General features: G+C 41.6%; 1 protein-coding gene across 5 annotated transcripts in view; it reads right to left on the bottom strand.

The window, feature by feature from the left end:
* LOC127582253 (ral guanine nucleotide dissociation stimulator-like) overlaps nucleotides 1-22,651 on the bottom strand; it is a 137,280-nt gene that overhangs the window by 24,808 nt on the left and 89,821 nt on the right. For all 5 annotated transcript variants that reach the window (XM_052037408.1, XM_052037407.1, XM_052037406.1 and 2 more), the window contains exons 2-3: nucleotides 2,714-2,824; nucleotides 647-840 (exon numbers count right to left, since the gene is read on the bottom strand). In XM_052037408.1, coding sequence (XP_051893368.1) covers nucleotides 647-840; nucleotides 2,714-2,824 — 305 coding nt within the window. The remainder of the gene's footprint in view (nucleotides 1-646; nucleotides 841-2,713; nucleotides 2,825-22,651) is intronic.

The following is a 22,651-nucleotide window of genomic DNA, read 5'->3' as shown; positions in this document are numbered from 1 at the left end:
AAGGGGTAAATGACTCAGTCTGGGGTACAGTTTCACCATCCAATACTACATCCAAATAGCCATTCTCCATGCAAGAAGCCAGATTTCAGCTTTAGTAGAGTTACTGAGACTATCACAATGGGAACACTGGCTTTTATTTAGTCTTCCTCACTTCAAGGATACCAAAGGGCACCCTGCCAATGAGTCTTTCATTAGCTTTTTGCCAGAAAAGCCACCAAGGATAGCTTGGTGGAATCTGTCAGTGAAAAAAAAAATGCACACAAATTCAGCTGAGCTAATCACACTGGGGCTCCACACATCTCCTCATCTTACTTTTCTATTTCTTTCTCCCTCTTGTATTTAACTAGCTTTCTCTTCAATGCATTTGAAGCATTTGCTTCAGCTACACCTCACAACAGTGAGTTCCACATCAAACTGCTCCCTGGGAAAAGAGTTTTCCTATTAATTCCCTCTCCCATAATGACTCTCATAATTAGGGCCCGCTATGTCTGGTCTCTTCACCAGGAAAAACATCCTTTACATTAAGCCTATCAAGTATTTATGCAGCTTAAAAGCTTCTATCAGGTCACCGCCCCCAGCCTTCCCTGTTCGAGGGAACAGAACCTCAGCCTGTTCAATGGTTCCGTCCACTCATCACTGCAGTCACCTGTTGAGAAGTAGGTCCAACACTTGTTTGGTTGATGCGAAGGCCCGGTAAGTGCAGAGGAAGATGGTGACATAAGTGGAGTCATTGCCTTTAAAGGCCGACACCAGGTACTCCACAAGTTTCTCCAGGGTCCCGGCCTTGATGGTCCGCACTTTGCACGTTTCGTACAGGTTCATGGCAGATTCACTCTCCACCTGTTGAGATGAAGGACGGGCATGTCATGTTGACTTGCAAGGCTGCCAGGGTTAGAAGCATTAGACTGTGGACAGGACATTTGGCACAATAAGGGAACTGAGCACCCTATTATCACTGCTGTTGAAATGGTTTGGGACAATGCAAGCTTCTTACCCTTTGCTGCTTGGCATTACATTAGCAACAATAAAACATTAAAACTCTAAATACAACTCCCTTGATGACTCAGGCAAAATTATCAAGGGAGGAGTTGAGTAACACGAGCCAACAACAGTTCAACTGTTTAGAGAGAGCAGAGCTCAAATGGGTCAGTGGCAAGAGAAAGAATAGTCTCAAGCCGCGTCAGTGCCTGTGAAGTGCAGACACTATAGTAATGCAGCAGATGTGGCAGCCAACTTGTGCAAAGCAAACTCCCACACAGAGCAACATGATAACCAGATGAACAACATGAAAATAAACAAGGAATTTAGGTGTAGAAATAGAAACAGTTAGAAACACCCAGCCATCAGGGAGTGTCTATTAAGTGTCCATTTCTTTTTCCCTTTTCCTTGGAGCAGACTCGATGGGCCGAATGGCCTGCTTCTGCTCCCTTGTCTTGTGATCTTGTGAATATTTTAGGTAATCAAAAGGCAAAAAAAAACTGCAGATGCTGGAAATCTGAAATAATATTGGGGAAGTGTTCAGCAGGTCAGGCAGCATCTATGGAGAGAGAAGCTGAGACAAGGCCTCAGGTTGGTGCAAAGGACCGATTTGCAAGGAGAAAAAGATAGAAAATAGACATTTCATTGGAGAGGAGTAGAGAACAAAAAGGAATGTCTGTGGTAGGGTGGAGACTAAAAGAGAGTGAATGATGCAAGCTGAGGGAGGGTGACGACAGCAGGTTAACTGCAGCTGATTTGTCCAGAGGAAACATTAATAAAGGGAGTTAAATGATGTGATGTAGGAAATCTCACATGTAGGAGTGAGACAAATGAAGGTTTTAGGTGCTGGTTGAGGATAAAAATTGGCAAGGACAACTGACAGAACTCCTTCACTTTGCTCCAGTTAGCAGCCCGAGATCATGAAAGAGAGCAGACAGGGCCTTGGTGTATATTCTGATCGAAAAGACAGTACCTCCAATAGTGTGGGCACTCCTTCTATGCCTCAGAGAATCAGTAAGATTTTGTGCTCATGTCTCTGGAGATGGACTTGAACCTTATATCTTTTTTTATCGTACTTAAAACAACATTTGGTCCAGGGGCACAATCCCATTAGTCCTAGTCCCCCTCTTTATTCACTCACAAGTATGCCCATCTACATATCTTTAATTCTTTTGCTGGTAATTTACACAAGGAGTAACATACAGTAATCAATTAATCTACCTGCATGTCCTTAGGATGTGGGAAGAAACTGGAGCAAACACACACAGGCGTGGGAGAGAACATGTGAACTCAGGAATGATCAAACCCAAGGCCCTGGAGCTGTGAGGCAGCAGTATCTCTGCCCCCCACCCCACAATGGTGCAGAGCTGCCGATCCCCACGTTATATCAAGCCCCAACTCCCTACTCAGATGACCATAAAAAGAAATTCACAGTACTAGTCAGAACATCGGGAACATTATCAATTAGCATACAAAACCCATGCACAGAGCCACACCAGATTTCAAAATTACTTCAATTGCAGTTGGGTGCCATGGGATATCCAGAGGTTGTATAAGGCAAGATAGAAATGCAAATGTATTGCTTTTCTTTCCACAGCTTCAACCTCAATGATCACTTAAATCATTTAGTTCAAATGGCATTAGGAACAGCCTTGAGAGGGTACTGATGGGAATTGGGGGAAGGGAGGAGTGCTCCCCTGATGGTGTGGGAGTGATGGGTTGGATTGCTGCTTACCCCAAGCCATCGTTGCCCTTTGCTCGCTGGGTGGTGCACCTGCACCCTCCTCAGCGTTATCGTATAGATGGCGCCATCTTCTGTCTCCTCGCCAATCTCCTGCGCTGCGCTCTGTAAAGGAAATTAACTTGTGAGTATGGTGCCTCGAGTAACCAACAGGTCTGCCCACATGATTAAAAACAGAATGTGCTACAAGCACAAAGCAGCTTGGGCAGTATCTGCGAGAGAGAAGCGGAGGTAGCATTTCAGGTTGAGGAGTTCTTTGGACATGCTGCCCGATTTGATGAGTTCCATTTTTGTTTCAGATTTGCAATACCTACAGTTATTTGCTTTCTGGAGTCTGCTGATGCCCCCCTGCCATGACAGACTGGGTACCTGTTATTAGGACACAGTGAGGACCGATACTGGGACACTGTGGCCCTCAAGATCCCAGCAGCCCCAGTTACATTTGTGCTCGGTTGTTGTTCCACTCATTGCCACGCTCTGAACATTTTGGAAAGAACTGTTTTCTTTCTGGGCACTGACACTTGATAGGAAACTAAACCTCAAATCAAAATAGTACTTACACCTACAGCAGATTAGTAGCACTGTGGTTAAAAAGTTACATGCATCTCTCAAGTTTTCAATGGCACATCAAGACACTGAGACAATGCTGGTCCAACATCAGAGTCCTCTGTTCCACAGCTACTTGGGATGAACCATTGCAAGGCATCTTGCATCCTTCTCCAGACCCTCACAGTCTGCAAAGAAGTGGGTGACCATCCCATTCTCGTCACAGCAATGCTGAATATTGTACTGGTATCTGGGTCTAGAACTTTTGGGAAAGCTGGGAGTACTGCAAATGAAGGGCTGTTTAAAAACCTCTCCAACAATGCAGGTGCGCTAAACAACAAGAGATGCAATCTGACACTGTTCTCTGAACAAACAGATGCACCAGTTTAGAAGATAAGGGACTGTAACAAAGACAGCCTACCATGGCCAGTAAAAAGGCCCCATAACAATCGTGTTCGGCATCACCTCTCCTGCTGGCTTAGGTGATTTCTGGGTAATTAAAGTGTCGCCTGTAGTTTGACTTGCCCTAAATATTAATGAACAGCAAGGCAGCTACAGGAAAGGACAGAGGCCATTGCCATGGTGATATAGGCACAATATTTCTCTGGACAGCCCATTAAAAGCCTGATGTTGCAGACAAATTGAGTCTGACATCTCATCTATAATAGTTAATGCTGCAGAAAGAAAACTTCAAAAGTGACCTTCTTGAAGTTTTAAAGGTTACCAAAGAAACTGATGAAAACTGACCTAATCAAATTAGTTGCTCTGGCAACAACTTTAAAATTCTAGAGGTGGCTGATCCATAATCAGCCTGGATCTATTGACATTTCATGTTCTTAACATGAAGGAAAATTCCTCAGTGTTGGTTCAATATTAGGACACATGTAGCATATCTCAGCCAGGTAACCTACAGGGTTCTTAAGGTGAGTGCAGAGGCTACAAGAAAGGATGATCTCAGGATTCGTAATCATTGACAGGCTTGTACAATACAAAGTCCACCAACAGACTGGCCAGCTGGATGGCACTTGAGAACCACCATGAAACAGTGTGCAGCAGGAGGAAAGTTGACAACTCTGGTTGGACGTACTCTGGAGGTTTAATCACATGACCCACCTTCCTCTATGTAATCAGACTTAATCCCCTATTTTTAGCTAACGAATGGAAGTTCAAAGAACATGAGATTTAATGTAACAATTTTTCTTGGCCAATTGTTCACATTTTGTTAAACAAAGTATTTATAGAAAATACTTCCACAGAAAACTAGATTCATACATAGCTAGTCTAAATGCAGGCAGCAATGTGAGCTATTACTGTCAATGCATTCGTACATTACAGTCATACATTATAATCATACATCAAGCATTTTACGATGAAACAACCACACAGGCTCTTTCTTTTCCCTCTGTGTGGAGGAGGTGGCTGTCCCCACAAGTGCTTTGCATAGACAACAACTCTCCAGTGCATTCCACAGCACACCTGGTCTTTAGAGTGAACCATTCGACAACCCTTGGATATGGACTGTTCCTTTTGTTGGAGGCTGCTGTCCAGGAGATTCATTGTTTATTTCCTCAAACCCACACCAACTAAAGGGGCTCTCAACTCTCAGGGGAAGCCAATCCTGTGATCATCTCTGTATCATTATCAAACAGCAGGAACAGGGCTACAACCAATATGCAAGTGTGAATCAATGGGTAATGAAACCTATTCAAATAAACTAATGAATTATTCTTTTGTCTCCCATTTCATGCACCTGGTAGCATTAATAAGGGAGCAGCTAAAATCCTGAAGTTGACTCTTTGAACAGCAAGTCATATTCCACATGCTTTGGGTTATATCAAATGATTTTCACAGTTAAGCTTTTCTGAGAACTATTCCAGGAAAGCAAAATGTTGTGTGCATTTTAACTTCTGTGGTGAAAAAATGAGATTTAGGGATGATCCTTAACACAACTGGAGAGCTCTCTCATTGTTTAATTCATGCTAAATCAAGGTTGCTGCCAGGCCCATAGCCCAGTTACTACATTACTGTGGGCCAGCTACTTTTGTCACAGGTGGTAGAGACTGCAGATTTGGAAGATACTGTGAAGTTACTGAAGTCCACACACTGGAGTCACAGTGCATTGGTGGTGGAGGGAATTAATGATTAGGGTGGTTGATGGGGTCCAAATCAAGTGGCTGCTTTGTCCTGGATGAAGTTTTTCTTGAATGTTGTTAGAGCTGTACTCATCTAGGCAAGTAGTCACACTCCTGAATCAAGCCAGGAAGATGCTAGAGGCGAAGGAATGAAGGCTCGTCAAACATTTACAAGCCATTACTGTGTGCATGGCTTTTCCCTCAGTGTGTACTCTCTTACATTATGCACTGAATCAATCATTAAAATCCTTGATTTGCTTGGCCTGGGTTGAAATCAATTTCTATTCACTTCCTAACCATTAATAACTGGTTGTAGAAGGACAAAATGTTACCTTCTACCAGAAATGGACCTGGATTGCAAGATGTCTTTGGAGATCTTGGAACCACTCTCAAGGTGGCATTTTAAATCTCACTGATTTTCTTTGCTCCACCACTGGCAGCTTCACCTTCTGGGTTGGTAGGTTAACTAGCCACTGTAAATTCCCCCTAGCATGTGGGTATGTGGTAGAACCTGGGGAGAAGTCATTGGGAATTTAGGGAGAATAAAATGGGTTTAATGGAGTATTAGTGTAATAGTCAGCATGGGCTCAGTGGGCCAAAGGGCCTGCTTCCACACTATGCCTCTATGGCACAATGGGCTTTACCACTGGCTTTCCCTCCCTCCATCCGCCAAATCTTCTTTCTACTTTTTAAACTCCTTGAGATTTGTCCCTTTGTGATCATTTACCCCAATATCCCTTCTGTGATCGAGGATCAGTTTTGTTTAGTTAGGTCTCTGAGAAGAGGCCTGAGATCATTTATTATGTTAAGGATGCCAAATAAATAAGCGCTGCAGTTGTTGTTATAGTGTGGAAGTGATCTATCCACAGATAGAGTCTGTTAAGGGTATGACTGCTTAGGATCAGCGTTCTGCCTAATTTTTAATTAAAATGGAGGTAATGTGAAATCTGTCAATAATTAAAGGGACCAGCTCCTTCTTGAGATCACAGTGTCTGTGCAGAATTGAGACCAAACGTCTTTTTTAGTTTGGCTTTGTCCCTACCAAATCAAAAGTTTACCATGCAGTCTCCAAGAGGTGTATAACCAAACCAGGACTGGATTTATTCAGGAGGTGAACTGTTTACTGTATAGTGCATTAATTTACAACATCAACACAGCTGCAGGTGCTTCACATTTGTAAGGCATGTTCACAGTTCAGCAACTGTTGTATGGGCAGATAGAGCAGGCATTCTGTGCCTGGTGTTTACCACAATCAGCAGTGAGATAAACATTCAGTTCTAACCCAAGGAAAGAGCCAAAGGAAAGCTCTCTCCTCTGTTTACCCATTAGAAGCCTGTGAAAAAACTTTGGTTTGGGTCCATCTTACCAGCTACTGCTATTAAATATCACCTAGGCAAAAGAACCAGAGTGGTTTGCATTGAGTTCATTTGATCTTCCTAAAGGGTAGTGGAAACAATAATTTCCACAACAGAATTAGATAAATACCTTGGGTGGTGTAATTTACAGGGAAAGAGAAGGGAAAAATGGACCATTTAGTTGGCACTACCAAAGAATCAGCACGATTCCAATGGGCCGAATGGCCTCCTTCTGCAGTGCGAGATTCTACACTTGACCCGGCATCAAATCCATTGATCACAAACAGGTGTGTTTGCAGAAGATGAAAAGGAAAAAAAGAGTTGCCAGAACAACAGTTGGCATTGAAGGATGATCCCTATAGACTTAACCTCCCTCCAGTCCTCTGTTTGGTCTGATGACCCTGTGCAAGTGTATGGTTTTGAGGCTCCGATTACTGCTTCAACTTCTCTGCAGACCAAGTGAACAGCCAGATGCAGCTTCATTTTAACTTCCTGTTGAAAAAGCTGTTTAATCTCATCATAAAACAGTCAATGATTTTTTGTTTTATTTGCTTGGTGGAGACAGAAGCAGCAGATGTTACTTTCGATAAAGTGGTGATTCTACTGTTGCAGTTCACTGCATTGTGTAAACAAACTTTTTAAATTTCCAAACAACTCCTTAAAACACAAAAGCTGTTGCTTGTTAAATGGGTCTGCTTTCTAAATTCAAGGGAGTACAAGCCAAATTTATGCATCTGTAGTTCAGAATTTAACCCTTTAAGTCACAGAATTATCCTGGTGAATTTCTGCTGCACTCTCTAAAGGCAATTGTATCTTTCGTGAAGAGTAGCACCCAAGACTGAACGTGATTCCATCTGGGGTCTGGATGAAGTCAAGCACAGTTCCACCTCCTCAAATTCCAACCATTTAGAATGAATTCCAGTCAGGTACTAGAAGAAAAACCCTACCCTTCCTTGGACTCAACTGTAGTGCTCTCATCGCCATGAAAGAAAACCTTTAAATATCATGAAAGGTCAATTTAAAATATGACTGTCCTCTCTTCCCAGATGCTTCCTGACCTGCTAAGTATTTCCAGAATTTTTGGTTTTATTTCAGATTTTTGGCATCTGCAGTTTTTTTGTTTAAGAAAAGCCCAAACCTACTGAGGTGACAGTATCCCTCAACTATTGCCACCAGAGCCCAATTTGCCTTATCACTGCTTATGGGATACATCAGGTACATAGTACACAACACAAAATAGTGATCTGCATTTATATAACAGCTTCCATATGTAACCAAAAGGAACACTATCAAGCAATTTGATGCCCAGCTATTGGGAAAGATGACCAAAGGCTTTGCAAAGTGACAGGTTTTTAGCACCATCTTAAAAAGGTTCAAGAAAAGAAAGCCAGTGTTTGGGGCTGTGTGTCAGTGATGGGGTGAAGAAAGCTAGGGTTGCACTTGACAAGTTTGACATTAAGATGAGAGATGTTTTGATGAGAAAGTGAAAATGCAGGACATTAACTTTTGTTTCAGTTTAAATAACTCATCTTTTAAGAAACGTTCATCTGGATAGTGTTGGCAGAAAGGAGAGATCAGCCTCTGGAATATCCCCCACAGACATCGTCGAGAGAAAGTGAGAAAAGGAAACTGACCCCTCATTCGGCTTACACGTTCATATCACTCTTTATGATGCTTATATGTTTTTACAATGTCAGCCAGTTTCAGAAGAGTTCCACAAATGGGTCTTCCATGACTCAGAAGGGAGCGTTTACTAATTTAAGGCCTGCTGAGTCTCTGTTTGGGTAAATTTTGAAGAACCCACAACCACAGAGCTTCTGCAAATTCCATTTAAATGGTGAGTTAAGTGACCACCATGCAGTTCAGTCTGACTATTTTCAGAAAACACTCCTTGTGTCACATGTGGCTGGAGTTTCCCCACTGTGACGTCACACTGGTTCTACCTCAGCAGCTGCTATCACCACTTTTAGAAATGTTACATAATGCCTCGCTCAAGATGCATCTAGATTAAGCCCAAAAATAGCTTCAACCACAAACTGCATTTATATAATGCCTTTCACTTTGTAAAACAATGCCATTTGTGCCACAAGGACATTCAGATAAAAACTGCTTTCTGCAAAGAGTTAATTCCCAGGTAATCTGGGCTGGGAGAATGAGCTGGTTCTTTAACTAAAAGCTTCATTGGATAAACTGGTTACATACATAATCCAGGCTGAGACTCCCAAGTGCAGTACCAAAGAAGTGATGCACTATTGGAACAGTTCTACATTGCTGGTAGGACCAGGTGTTACTTGCTCTCTGGAATATTTGATCATGCAAACAAGGTAATTGATGACAACCATTGAAGAGGATGCCTGTTGCTGGAGTGTCATGGGGGCCATGGGTGTCGGTCAGTGAACAAAATCCACTGACCTTGCCAGTCCTACTCATTGGATGCTGCTTGCATCTGGAGTTCGGATGAGAGCAGCTGTTAGTTCAGTTCAGATGACTTCCAATTCCAGTCTTCACAAATGCATTTTTCAAAAAATTTTTTAAAAAATGATTTACAGCATGGTAACAGGCGCTTCCGGCCCAACGAGTCTGCACCACCCATTTTAAACCCAAATTTACCTACCCGTACGTCTTTTAGAAAGTGGGAGGAAACCGGAGCACCCGGAGGAAACCCACACAGACACGGGAGAACGGACAAACTCCTTACAGTTAGCGACGGGAATCGAACCCTGATCGCTGGTGCTGTAATAGCATCACGCTAACCGCTACGCTACTGTGCCGCCCCAAAAGGTACATATGTATCAAGAGGTAGTGGTTTATGTGCAAGTTGGAACTTAACCCATATGTGGAACTTTCATGTTACAGACTGAATGTAACATTTAATGTCATTGTTTAAAGTGAGCACACCACAGAACTCTCCTGACAAGATCACATTGTTTGTCCACCACAAATGCCACATTGCTCCTCCCCCACCTTTTAAAGAGAAAGGTATTTTTGTTGACACCCTTTACACTTTAAAAAATGAAGTACAAGTTACTAATCAACTTTTCATTGAATTACAAGTGGCTTTCTCTTTTAAATGAGCAATAATTATAAATCTTTTAACTGGTTTTCAAAGTCTTCCTAATCTCCATAAAGTTTTATTGAATCATTTGGTTCTGGATTTAAACTCAAAGGAGATTCTGTTTGTCAGGCTTGTAGGATTACTTATTTTACTTCCTGAAGTCTGCACTGGATCCAACTTGGAATCAATCTCATGATCAAAAGGTTCCCCATCCAGACTTGATTCATCTCCAGCAGAGAAACCTTAATCTATATGATTACTTAAGATTTTGTCACTAATTGCAACAGAGTATCTCTTAGTTCCTCAAACTTCTGCCATGGCTCCTACTTCCCACCCAAGTGAATTTAACAAGTGAGCTAAGAACATGTTTTGCATGAAACTATGTCCCTTCTGATTAGTGTCAATGGCGGTGTTTTGCTACTTCTGTTCATTACTTTCAGTCAAATTTAGTTGAACAAGGCTCAAGCACATTCTCAACCTTCTCTTCATCAAGAGCTCTGTAGATGTTCACCCTATGGTGGTGCATATTGTTCTGTACTTCAGCAAGAAATCAGGCAAGTGATGTTTTATGCTGAGTTGCAAATGTTCCTGCAGCCCTTGTCTTGAGCACTTCCTTAACTGATCTCTCTGCTGCTTTATTTGAAGCTAGAGGATATGAAGTGATGGGAGTACATTGTGTACCATTCCATCTCAAAATGTTCAGAACAAAGTACTGTAGATTAAAACTGGTGGTCATTGTCTGAGACATGCTCATCAAATAAGCCATGAGATACACACATAGACATTGATTTATCAATAGTGTGTTCAGTAGTGGCTTTTGAGCCCATGTGGTAAATATCAATCTACACTGTGAATATCAAGAGAATGTCATTCTCTTTTTCACAAAAATTTACATGTACTTTCTGAAAATGTCTCATAGGCCATGAACAGTTTTTGGTGGCTTGTTCCAACAATTTTGGTGAACACTGCATTTGAATTTACAACGACTTAAGGTCTTTGTCAAAACAAGGTCATTAAAATAAGTTTTTTTGATTACTTGTGTTCAGTATGAAGTTTGGCCAAAATCTCTTCCTTCAAAAAAAAATTGGTAGATATTACCTTTTAATGAATCCATTGAAAAATTTCTGGCACACATGACAGTTCATTGCAATGTTTATGAACCATTTCAACTCCTGTCTGCACATTGAGCAAAATTTGCCCAAAATATAATGTTTGTTCATAGACCCATTACATCAGTGGATCTTTCAGGGTCATGTTTGTGACTTCAAATGCAGTCACTGGAAAACCTTCGTCATTCATAATTAAGTATGTATGCTTATCCCATTTTTGTTTGCATTCATTGTATGCACTTTGTTGCTCTTCATCCATTTTTAACAAGTAATACAATAATCTGAGAAGGAATAGTGTGTAGTACTGCACCACCCCGGAACTGTTTTAACTCAGCTATATCTTTGGACTTTGGTGCATTGGTGATGGCCTCTACTTTTGCCTTCACTGGTTATATACCACTGGCATCAATCTTCAGACCAAGGCACACTACATCTCATTGTAAAAACATACATTTGCTGTGTTTCAACTTCACATTGTATTCCAGTAATATATTGAACACTTCCTCCAAAATCAGATCATCTCTTCAGTATTTGTGGCAATCTACTTGCAATGATTTTACATACTGTGGCTGGGAAATCTTTAGGGAAGACTTGACTTCTGACAGCAATGATGCATAAAAAGAACTCTGTCCGTGTCGATGGTCAGGTATGGCTGACTACCTTGGTTGATGTTGAGAAATCCAATTTTGATGCTGCTAATGGTACAAATCTTGCAGAGTTGGTTATGGAAATTGTTCAACTTCTATTGCTTGATTCAGTGCAAATTTGCAGCCTTCATAGAACGCCACCATTTTGTGTACCTTCGGCAGAACCACTATGGATGCGGCTCACTCACTGTCAGTTTTAGCAAACACACAATTCTGTCCTAATATATCCAATTCTTTCTCAACTTAACTCTTTAAAGCATGTGGCGCTGCACTGGGCTTTCAATAGACCAGCATTTCAAGTACAGAGGCTCCTTGGGTTACTAATGACCTGACTTACAGAAATCCAACTTTACGTAAATTCTTCCATACATTTTTAAAGCATTTTTCAAGTTAGTAATAATGTTTCAGTGTTCATTAATGACTGATACAGTACATATTCCATTAGTTTAATCATGGGTACTGTTAGGGTAATTATTCAATGTGAAGAAAGAATTACAACAAGTGTATAATATGGGTTACTATAGAAACCAGATGTTTTTAACTTGCACAGAAATTGAATTACGGCAAATGTGCCCCGCATTACCCTTACCCTGCCTGTAGTCTCAAGCAAATGTGCACACAGTGCCTGCTTATGTCAGTGCTGTCTCTGAATGTATCCACATACCTTTCCAACAATGTGCTACTTTGATGCATCAACAGTGAAAACATTCCTTCAATCCAGCTTGCTTTGTCTTGACCAGTTCTTCTCAATGAATGTTGGCCTGTTTTCATGATTTGTTCCAATGATGGGTAGCTGTGCACACTATATATTGTGTTGCACTGTGCACTTCATTGTCCCTACCGACTCATATCTCACCTGAGTAGGTTTACAATGCTCTCTGTTGACAGTTTAGGGATAAACTTGACATAATAAAAATATCTTGACTTATTTCCAGTCTGTAGCAGTATCATTTCACATATCAGTGTAATCAACCCCTTTACTCAAAGGTTGGTCCATTTGCTGCCACTACTACTTGTAGTATAGACCTGCAGCTGCGTCAGTCACTGGCAACAGATGAAGTTCTCCAGCATTCTTGGATGTCACCTCCATAGAAACAGCAATTTTGCATGCAAGTTTGAATGTCATATTTTTCATCCTCAAAAGTTTTGAATGAACTCGCTCATTTTCAAATCCACATTTTGATTTTACTTATACACGCAGAGGCTCAGTATATAAATGAGCGAGGGCAGGTATGTTGTCCCACTACAGTTCAACAGTGACATGGCTGAACTTGGAATACACAAGTAGCCTAGTGATAAATCAATACCATACTCTCTTGCTACTGAGGCTTGCTCTGCTATGCACTCATCAGCATATATAGAGAACTTGGACAAATGAAATTCTGTTTGAGTGTCACAGGAAAACAACTGTTTGATTCTAATGGGTCTGGGTCACTTTCTTCCCTCAACCAAAATAGTCATGTTTATTGTATGTGGATGTCAGCTGTGATTACTGACTTGGATAGGACTTTGAAAAGATTCTCAGTTGTGCCATGGTACAGCTTAATGCAGCTCTGCCCACGTCTTTCTTTCCTATTCCAAAATTTATCTGGATAGATTATTGTCTGTGATATTTACAGCATTCTTTCCTGCACAGGTTTATGGAAGTATTCCCGTGGCTAGAATTTCCATCCGTGGTGGAGTTTAGCACAGTGCAAACACACATACAAACATGAACACAAACAGATTACACACTTGAGATGGTTTTAATCCCACACCTATGAAATAGAAACTTTGTACTCATTTTCCTGTTGAGAAAGTTTATTGAATCTCCTTTCACTGCTTCCTCATCTATTAGTGCCTACAGAGGCCATGCCAGATAAGGCACCATGGTTACAATAAATATTTACAATCCAAATCGATTTCAAAGTGAAAAGCATCAATGAGAACTGCTCCTTTACAGTTTAATTCTACAGATCAACTGATAGGTGGAAGGTTTCCCATTTCCTCATTTGTGCAACTCTGGTTATCTGGGGTGCCAGCTGCCCTGGGGACTCTAAGTGGTGCGTGTAAAGCTGGGTAGGGAGAATAGGCAGGGCGATATAATGCGAGGGATAACCTCCACCTGAATATGGACGCATCTTCAGCCTCTAGTGCTTCCCTAGCGATGAGTTCAATGATTAAAAGGAGAGGAGCAGAAACCCCAGCCCACACTTCCCCTCCACTGCCCAATGATGCAGAGATCAATTGCAGCACTTTTCACTCCCCCAAACCATCTGCCAACCCATCCCCCATTTGTGAATTAGGTAGCTAAGCATAGATGAGGGAGTTGAACTGGGAACTTTGGGAATCATTAAGACCACACCTGAGATCTACTTTATTAATTCAATAGGGAATACAAGACCTGCAGGGACCAGATAAACATCTCCCATTTCTTCACAGCTCATAACAGGTTGATTCTGATAAACTACAGGTGTCTGGGTCAAATAGGAGAGATTAGCAAATCAAACACACCTTTTATTATGTCTAGTTGCCTCAAAGAACCTTATAGAGCATGAAGCACTTTAAAGCACAGCCCTGATGTGATGCAGGAAATCAGAGCCAATTTGCACTCAGCAAGCTCCCACAAGCAATAATGTAATAATGACCCAGATTATCAAATTAATGATGTCTGTTGAGGGACAGCAGAAAGAACTCTGCTATTCTTCATCAAAATATATAATCATGGGATCTTTCACACCCAACCTAAACAGCAAATTAGGCTTTTGCTTAGTGCCTCATCTAACAAAAACCAGCTACAACAGCACATCACTCCGACAGTACTGGACTGCAGTACTGCACCAAAATTAATCGTAATAAAGTGCCGATACTAGAAGTCTGAAATAAGAGCAGAAAATGCTGGAACCACTCAGCAGATTAGGCAGCATCTGTGGAAAGAGAACCAGCTCTATTCCTGGTTCCACAAATGCTAATGTTTCAGATCTGAAGTAGGATCTTTGACCTGAAATGTTAACTCTGGTTCTCCTTCCACAGATGCTGCCTGATCTGCTGAATGTTTCTAACAGTTTCTGCTTAGACTCAGGAGTTAAGGGTGCTAGCAACTGAGCCACAATGCTATGAGCTTTGTTACCTAGTTGTTCCCAAATTAGATCAGGTAACAAAGTTGATAGTTAAGAATTTTATTGAGACCCCAAGTATTCAGCCAGCACTGATATGAGGCAACCCTTTCATGAGAGTTAATGACTTGATTCTAGAACTCTTGTGAAAATTAAGTCTAGGGGGTGGACAGATTAGAACACAAGGAATGGGCTGATCTCTCTCCTCTTTGGTCAGCCAAGGTTCTCTGTGCATTTCTGGTTCACGTTCAAGGACACATTACGAAAATGCGGACCTCAAGAAATTTGGCTTGTCAGAATTATCCAGGTTCTCTATTCAGGGCAGGATACAGTCACAACTGTAAGGTGGCACAGTTGCTATTTAACATCATATTCAGCTGCAGCCACCAAAGCATTGAACAGTGCTTGCTAAACTAGTTTTTAAGATAATGTGTTCAGAGTACACTATCAGGATAGGGTGTTTGATTATGTGTTAATTCTAAGAAGTGTATTTCTCAGAAGTTATAAGGTCACTTTCAAAACTGGTGATCTAAAAGACTTTCAGCAACATAAAGGGAAGCTTCTCAACCTTGTTCCTCATCTCACAATAATCATAATGTCAAAGCTGCTGCCTACAGTACAAATTGATAATTAAAAGCAAATGTCATTCTTAGAACACTTCCTCCTTGCAGTGCTGGATTTTTCCCTTATACAAGTTGATGACTCAGTCCCACAGCTACTCCCCGAAACCTTCAATTATCCATTCTTGATCTGCAAGTTTCGATGGTGAACAGCGATGGGGTATTCGACTGCAGAAGGAAGCAAACAGGCTCAGCCCTGTTTCCAACTGCCCCATACGTACACACACATACCCACCCACCGCAACTGCAGCACTGGAAGTGATCAGAAGTAGCTTTTGATAATTATGCTCCCACTGTTGAGAAGTGGTAAAGAAAATTCATCTCAATCCAGTTACAATCTTCGGGAGGCTGGAGATAATGCTCGAGAACGTCAAGGGTAATAAAGAAAGCACTGCCATCTTTCACTCTCGTAAGTACTAGGATTAAAAATGAAAAGGAGTAGAATGAATGCATGAGAGTATGTGCAGTGCACCAGGTAACCCATCTACTAATACTGATAGAGCCAAGATAGAGCTTTTTTTGAAGAGGTAGTCCACTATCACTATCCCTCTAGTTTTGAATATTTGTGACCATAACCAGAAACAATAGAATTTCAGTAACTGTGTCTTCTCAGCATGTCTGGTTACAAGGAGCAGGGCAATGCTGGGACTGGGAGGAGCAGAAAGTTCTGCTGCCCAACATTCCTCAGAGAAGCACATAATCAACTTGAGCAGTTTGCAGAAACTATGCATGTGGAAACTGTTACCTCCTCATGAATCTTCTCCACTAAATCCTTAATTTATCATTTACCGTCAGTTAAATATGTAAAAATTGTTGAATTTGTTTTCTTTCCCATTTCCTGCCCAGTGTCTCTCAAGGCAACTTATTTTTGTTGGAGTACACCTTAGTCAGAGCCAATTCCCATTTAAGGAGCCAGTTTTCATAAGAGAGCCCTGTTGGCAGCCTTGGGGCAGTGGGCAACCCTCAAGTCTTTGACAGCTGAGTATGTCCCTCTAAGTTGACATTCTGGTGCTGTACAGAGGAAGTGCCTCCAAACCTTATCTACCCTCTCAGGCAGATGGAAAAGATCCCATGTTATTATTTTGAAGCCGAGCAGAGGGTTTATCCCTGGGTATCCTGGCCAATATTTATCCCCCCGCCACCCCCCAAGCACCATTAGAAGCAGACTGCCTGGCCATTACCACGTTGCTGTTTGTTGGACCTTGCTATGCCTTTCCGACATCACAACAACTACAACACTTCAAGTGTACTTAATTGGTTGTAGAGTGCTGGGGCTGTACTGAAATTGCAAAGAGCTCTGTAATAAATAAGCCCTTCCTTCTGTTGATGAACATCAAGGGACTATTTGATGGAGGGAACCAAAGTCAAGAACAAACCCATTCTTGCTCAACATTCACACACAAAAAAGAGACACATCCCAGCTCCAGCTCCCAGACCTTCAGCACAGGGTGAGTGAATGATATTGGTGTTTAACCCATTTGTTGGAGCACCGTCCCCCACTCACCAGCCAACTCAAAGACTAAGCACTGCTCCTGGTGATTAGTCCAACTCAATTCCACACTGCAATGCATGGTGTGGCTGAGCTGTTACTGGAGCTGGGGAGCCCTCTTTTCCCATTCATCCTGTCCCAATCCTCACCCTGTCCCAATCCTCACCTGGCCTTTTTAAAGTCCGATGTTAGTTTCAGTCCTCTATTGGAGAGAGACATTTAAACATTGGGGAAACAACTCATTTTACAAAATTGAGCTTCTTAACTCACAGCAAGTTTACAAAGCCACAAGTTCATGGCTTATTTTCTAGGTTGTTTGTGCTCCGAAAACCAGCTGATGGGGAGAACATGGTGCCTGCAGTTGTCTGCAAGGTAAAAGACCCTGCAACGACTGGAGGATAATTTTGACCCTGTCTGATTTTGAGATGTGCACAGTTCACTGAGAATGCAAATGCATTAGCATTGCTGTGAAGAGTCACAGACCTCCTCCTCCCATTGCTGAATCTTAATTATCTCAAGTCAGAGCCACAGCCATAATTACACTATTAATGCCTGGCTTGAGACCTTGCAATATTCCCTGCTCGGGCTGTGTGACTAGCAGCATTCATCAGCCCCAACAATTGTGGCCTTGCACAATGCTGGGTCTATAAAAGCTGATTTCAGCAACACATTTGCTCAATAATGTATTGTTATCTTGCTCAACGCAGGCCAGACAAACAGGTTGAAGGTTTTAAATGAATGCAGGGACATAGAAGGAAATACAAGCACACTGCAGTTTTTATCCACTCTTTCACTCCACTGGGGGTGCAGGCCAGTGTCAATGAAATACGCTGGGTCACTCTGGAACAGGCACGAATAAGAGAAAGAAAGGAACATTTACACAATGTAGCCCATTTATCAATAAATGCTACAGTGTTAAAGAAGAACAGATAGCGCCTTTTTTTCCCTACCATGAATGTGCATAATAGTGACAGTGCCTGTACACTCCTGATCTATCATATTGGAGATAGCTTAACAACATTTTATCCTTCTAACATTCTCCCTTTAAATTCCCTTAGAATAGAATTGTTACAACACTGGAGGGCCATTCGGCCCATTGAGTCAATGCCACCCCCTTGTCAATACCATCAGCCCCATTCCCCTAGTCTTTTCCCATAGCCCTGCAAATTATTTCCCTTTAAGTGCCTTTCCAATTCCCTTATGAAACCCTGATTAATTCTGTTTCCACCATCTTTGCAGATCGTGAGTTCCACCTCTAACAAGTTCTTCCTTGTATCCTCCTTTGTAACTTCTGCATTGTCTGGTCCCCAAACTATGCACTAATGGGAGCAGTTTTCCTCCATTTAACCAATCCAAATCAGTCATAACCTTGCACATATGCATATTCTTCATTACTGGGCAGAAACAACGATCTTTTCCCTCACAGAAGTATCAAACATAACGTAATGAGGGCAGGGGATCAAGATACATGATCACAGAGGTAGGCTTTAAGGAGCCCATCATACGAGGACAGGAAAATACAAAGATGGAAAGGATTAGGGCAAGACTTCTGAACCTTGAGACCCCAGCAGCTAAAGCCATGGCCTCCTCAGGGAGAGTGAAAGAAGTTGCTGAGACTAGAATTGGAAAAACACATTGGAGGGCTGGAATAGATGACTGAGATAGTGAGGTAAGCAAGCAAGTAAATAACCTTATCGTAGGTCATCCAAGATTTATAGCACTATGTACATCTGAAAGTAACAGCAGTGTGTTTGTACCTGTGCCTCGAGGTGTCTGTGTACACATTTTTGTGTGTGAGAATGAAGGAAAAGCATTAGAGCCAGGCCAGGCTTGTCCCACCCTGACTTTACATTGCTCCACCTTCTCTCCCCACCTAAATTCCAGGATAATGTTACCACTCTGCAGATTAAAGCACACAGCATCTTTGGAAGCATAATTAGTTTTAAAATGGATCATAGTTACCTTTACACACTCTAAGGAGATAGCAACAGAAGCTTTAAAAGGCTCGCCCTACCCTGTACCATGGGTGATTTATCTTTCGACTGTATACCAATGCATCTATCAATCTGTAGTGTTGTGTTGAGGTAAGGCAATTTATTTGTTGAGCCCCTTATTTCTGTGAATATTCCACTTGTTTTCTTTCCAGCTGACATGGCAACAGTTAAAAGGGAAGCAGAGTGCAATCATTGCTGCTGTTTCACTGATCAAAGAGCAGGGAGGAGTAATGCAAATTTCCAATGATCAGAAGGATCAACATTGATCTTGATAGTCAGACATTCAAAGTCTCTTGGCTGTGTACGTCCCATAAATATCCTATTAAAAAGTTGTTTGACTAAGTATGAACTCAAGTTTATTAGGTTATTAACAGACAAACAATCTCACTAAGTCTTTCCCCTTTGCCTACAGTAGTATGAAATTGTGCAGCCCAATCCATCTTCCAACACTTTGGGACTCTTCGCACAATGTAGGCTCTACCTAATTAGCAATATCACTTAGCCAGGATAGCTGGATTCAGAAATGGAAAGATGCTACACTGGCAGAACCTGGATGCTCTTCTTGGCTTGTGTGTAAGGAAACTGTTCCACATCCAACAATAATGGACCTGACCAGGAGAGATCACCGGTGGTGTAGTTTTACATCCCTCTTTTTTTTAAATATATGATGCTGTGAAAAGAATTTGTATTTATTAGCAGCTTTCATGACCCCAAAGAACTTCACACTCCAGAAGTCTTGTAATTTAGGGAAGTATAACAACCAATTTACACACAGCAAAGACTCCCAATCAGCAATAGCTAGATAATGTGAGTTAGGGGTGTTGCTTGAGAAATAAACATAAAACTGCTCCTACGAAACAGTAACAGGCCTATACAATCCCAGCCCATGCACGCTTGGAGTGAGCAGTCCTGTTGGAAGCCCATGTGTGTTTCATACCACAAGTGAGCTGTAGATGAGAGCTGGAGCACAAATTTAACTGTGATTGGTCCAATGTTGAGTTCCAAAATTTCTGATCATCACCTCATTTTTCCATCCAGGAGTAGTTGTTATTTCCATTTACGTATTCCTAACACTAAGCTTTGACTTTGTGTTTCATACTCTCCCCCTTTTGCCTTACATCCCTACAATCTTTTGCATTCCACATTGTCACACCATCCCTTTTGTTTTATCTTCCTGGCTTTCCTCCTCATTTGAAGCTTGTTCTAATGGAACATTCTCTCTCCACTAATGCTGCCTAATCTGCTGACTGTTTCCAGCATTTTCTGTTTTCCTTTCACAATTCCACCAGTATCTTGCTTTTGTAATTGTAATCTGTTCCAGCTCATCGATATTCAATGTGATAGCCAGAGGCAGACAGTCAATTCACAAATTCAAGAAAATTTATTTCCTTTACAGTGTCCATGATTGATTTAATATTGATGTAATTATGAATTAATAGGAGAGCTTCTGAATTATCTTTACACCAAAACAATGCAAAAGGTTAAGTGATAGTTACCAGCTACTACCTCAAATTATGAACAAAATTACCCCCTCACTACCATACTCAATTCTTTTTTGCATGATTTCAGACTTTCTGCCTTCACTATCTTTCCCTGAAGTGTTTAGCATAGCTCTGTAGGTCGTGGGTTTAAATACCACCCAAGAAATAATTCCAACAGTATCTGGAGGTGTCAGAAATATCATGGAAGTAATCCACTGTTGGAACAACGATCTTTGTGGATGAGACATAGAACAGAGGTTCCAGATTCCTTTGCAGCTGGATGTAAAAGACTCCTTGACACAATTTCCAAGACAGCTTGATTCAGAGAACATTTATCCATCACCCAGCATCACCAGAAACAGATGAATTGCCCATTGCTCCATTGTTCTTTAAGGGAGTCTTTGTGCACAAACCAGCCGTTCTATTTCCTCCAGTGCAACAGTGAGTACACTTCAGAGGTACTTCATTGGCTGTAAAGCATCTTGGGATGTTATTTTGGTTGTGAAGGACACTCTAGAAATACACGACTTGCTTTCATTTCCCGATCTGGGTCCTCTTTTACAATTTTGAACCAGGAGGGGTTCAGGTTTGACCATTCAGAGCAAGTTGGTTAATAGCCCAGGTGGCAGTCGTGACCCTTCCACTGGCCTGGTTTGAGCTTCCTCTTTCAATAGCTATAAGAAATAAGAAGAGGTGCCAATACCCATCGGCCCAGTGACCACACGATGAACAGCAGTGTGGACAAAACCCACTTAAGGCTGCAGAGGGGAAAGAATAGAAAAAAAACATGATCTGTACATTAGAGAGCACAGGGGCAGCCATCACTGTGTAATGTACAGAGCAGACAACCACAATGCATTCCCTCCTCCTGGTAACATAAGGGACATCCTTATAAAAGGAGAAACTGTTCCTGCTGTTCTGGCAATATGAATTTTGTTGAAGGCTACTGATTTCCAAGTATTGTGGCTTCCTTTTGGGCATTTTGTTTTTAATCCAAGTGTCCTTGAGTTTTTCCCCAAAGGATTACATTTCAATATGCTCCCACTGCCAAGACTGCAGCTAGATTTTCCACTTGTGAGATTCAGCACATCTTAAAAATTAATTAAATAATGTTCTGTCTGGCCTTAAAGGGGCCAAACACCAGTGGCTGATTTCATCCCTAGATGTGACAATGAGTCATACACAAAGCAGGAGAGGCTGAGATTAATAATGAACAATGGTGGGCTGCTACACTTGGCCTCAGCATTTATTGCCCAGCTTCAATTGCCCTAAACTGAGGAGGTAGTTAACACAATTATAGTGGCAGACTTGGAATCATATATTGACTGGATAATGGAAGGACACAAGGACAGGTTTCCTTTCTTGAAGGACGTTAGTCAAGTGGATATCTGGAAAGGAGAGCAGCAAGCTCATGTGATGCTCTCCGAGGTCAAATATCTACTAGCTGTCTATAATTGAGCATCATTGCCATTGGCACTTTATTCCAATGGGTGGCAAGGGTTGTCATCATCAGGTGAGCGAGGGGAAAGGCAACTGGCACCAGCTTTACAGATTTTGCTTTTGTAATGAGGTTGGGGAAGAGGAGGAAGTCCCATTAAACACACCCCAGAAACACAAGGGCAGCTTGAACTTGAGCAGCTGTTAAAAAGGTAGAGGCCAGAAATTCAGCTTGGTGCAGTTAACTTAAATTAGCCTCACTTTTCAACTCTGATTGAGCAAATTGCATATATCTCCTTGGCAACCATACTTTGAAGTGTCAGAACTCCTCAGCAAATTATGTGGATAATATTCATGCTTCTAAATTCATGATGAAAATGGCCATTATGTCTATCTAAATTGATCCCAAGCTATTCCTCAAAAATTGATCTACAATTTAATACACAAAGCAAAGGAAATCTTCTCCTGTTGTGGAATATATAGCAATCACTGAACTCCTGAACTAGATTATTGTGCGTAAATGCAGTAAGTAGGCAGCTGGATAATTACACACACTTGCTTTAGTTACACCAGTTGCCCAGTCCTATTTAGTTCATTTTTGTTCGAAAACTTAACGCTTCAGAAACCTGACTCTCTCATCAGTAACCGTTCAAAGTCAGAAGAGGGGAGAAAAAAAACATGGAGCCACGGTTAATCCTGAGATAGCTGCTGATAATCCCCCTTCCTCCCCACCTGCGAATGCACACTGGGTTACAGTAAGGAGAGTTAAACATCTGACTGGATAGTGCTAAGTAGCATTACACCACCTCATGACACAGGCAGGATTCCACTACATAAACAAACACATTGCAGAAATTACTCAGAGCTTCATACCAACTGTGGGGATGGTTCGGAATGCACGAGATGACTAGTGAAAAGATCTCTTCTGGAATCACAGAATTGTTATTGCAGAGGCCATTCGGCCCGCGGATT

The sequence above is a fragment of the Pristis pectinata genome, chromosome 23 (assembly GCF_009764475.1).
Source record: "Pristis pectinata isolate sPriPec2 chromosome 23, sPriPec2.1.pri, whole genome shotgun sequence".
Classification (NCBI taxonomy): domain Eukaryota; kingdom Metazoa; phylum Chordata; class Chondrichthyes; order Rhinopristiformes; family Pristidae; genus Pristis; species Pristis pectinata.
This window is presented reverse-complemented; position numbering and strand designations above follow the sequence as displayed.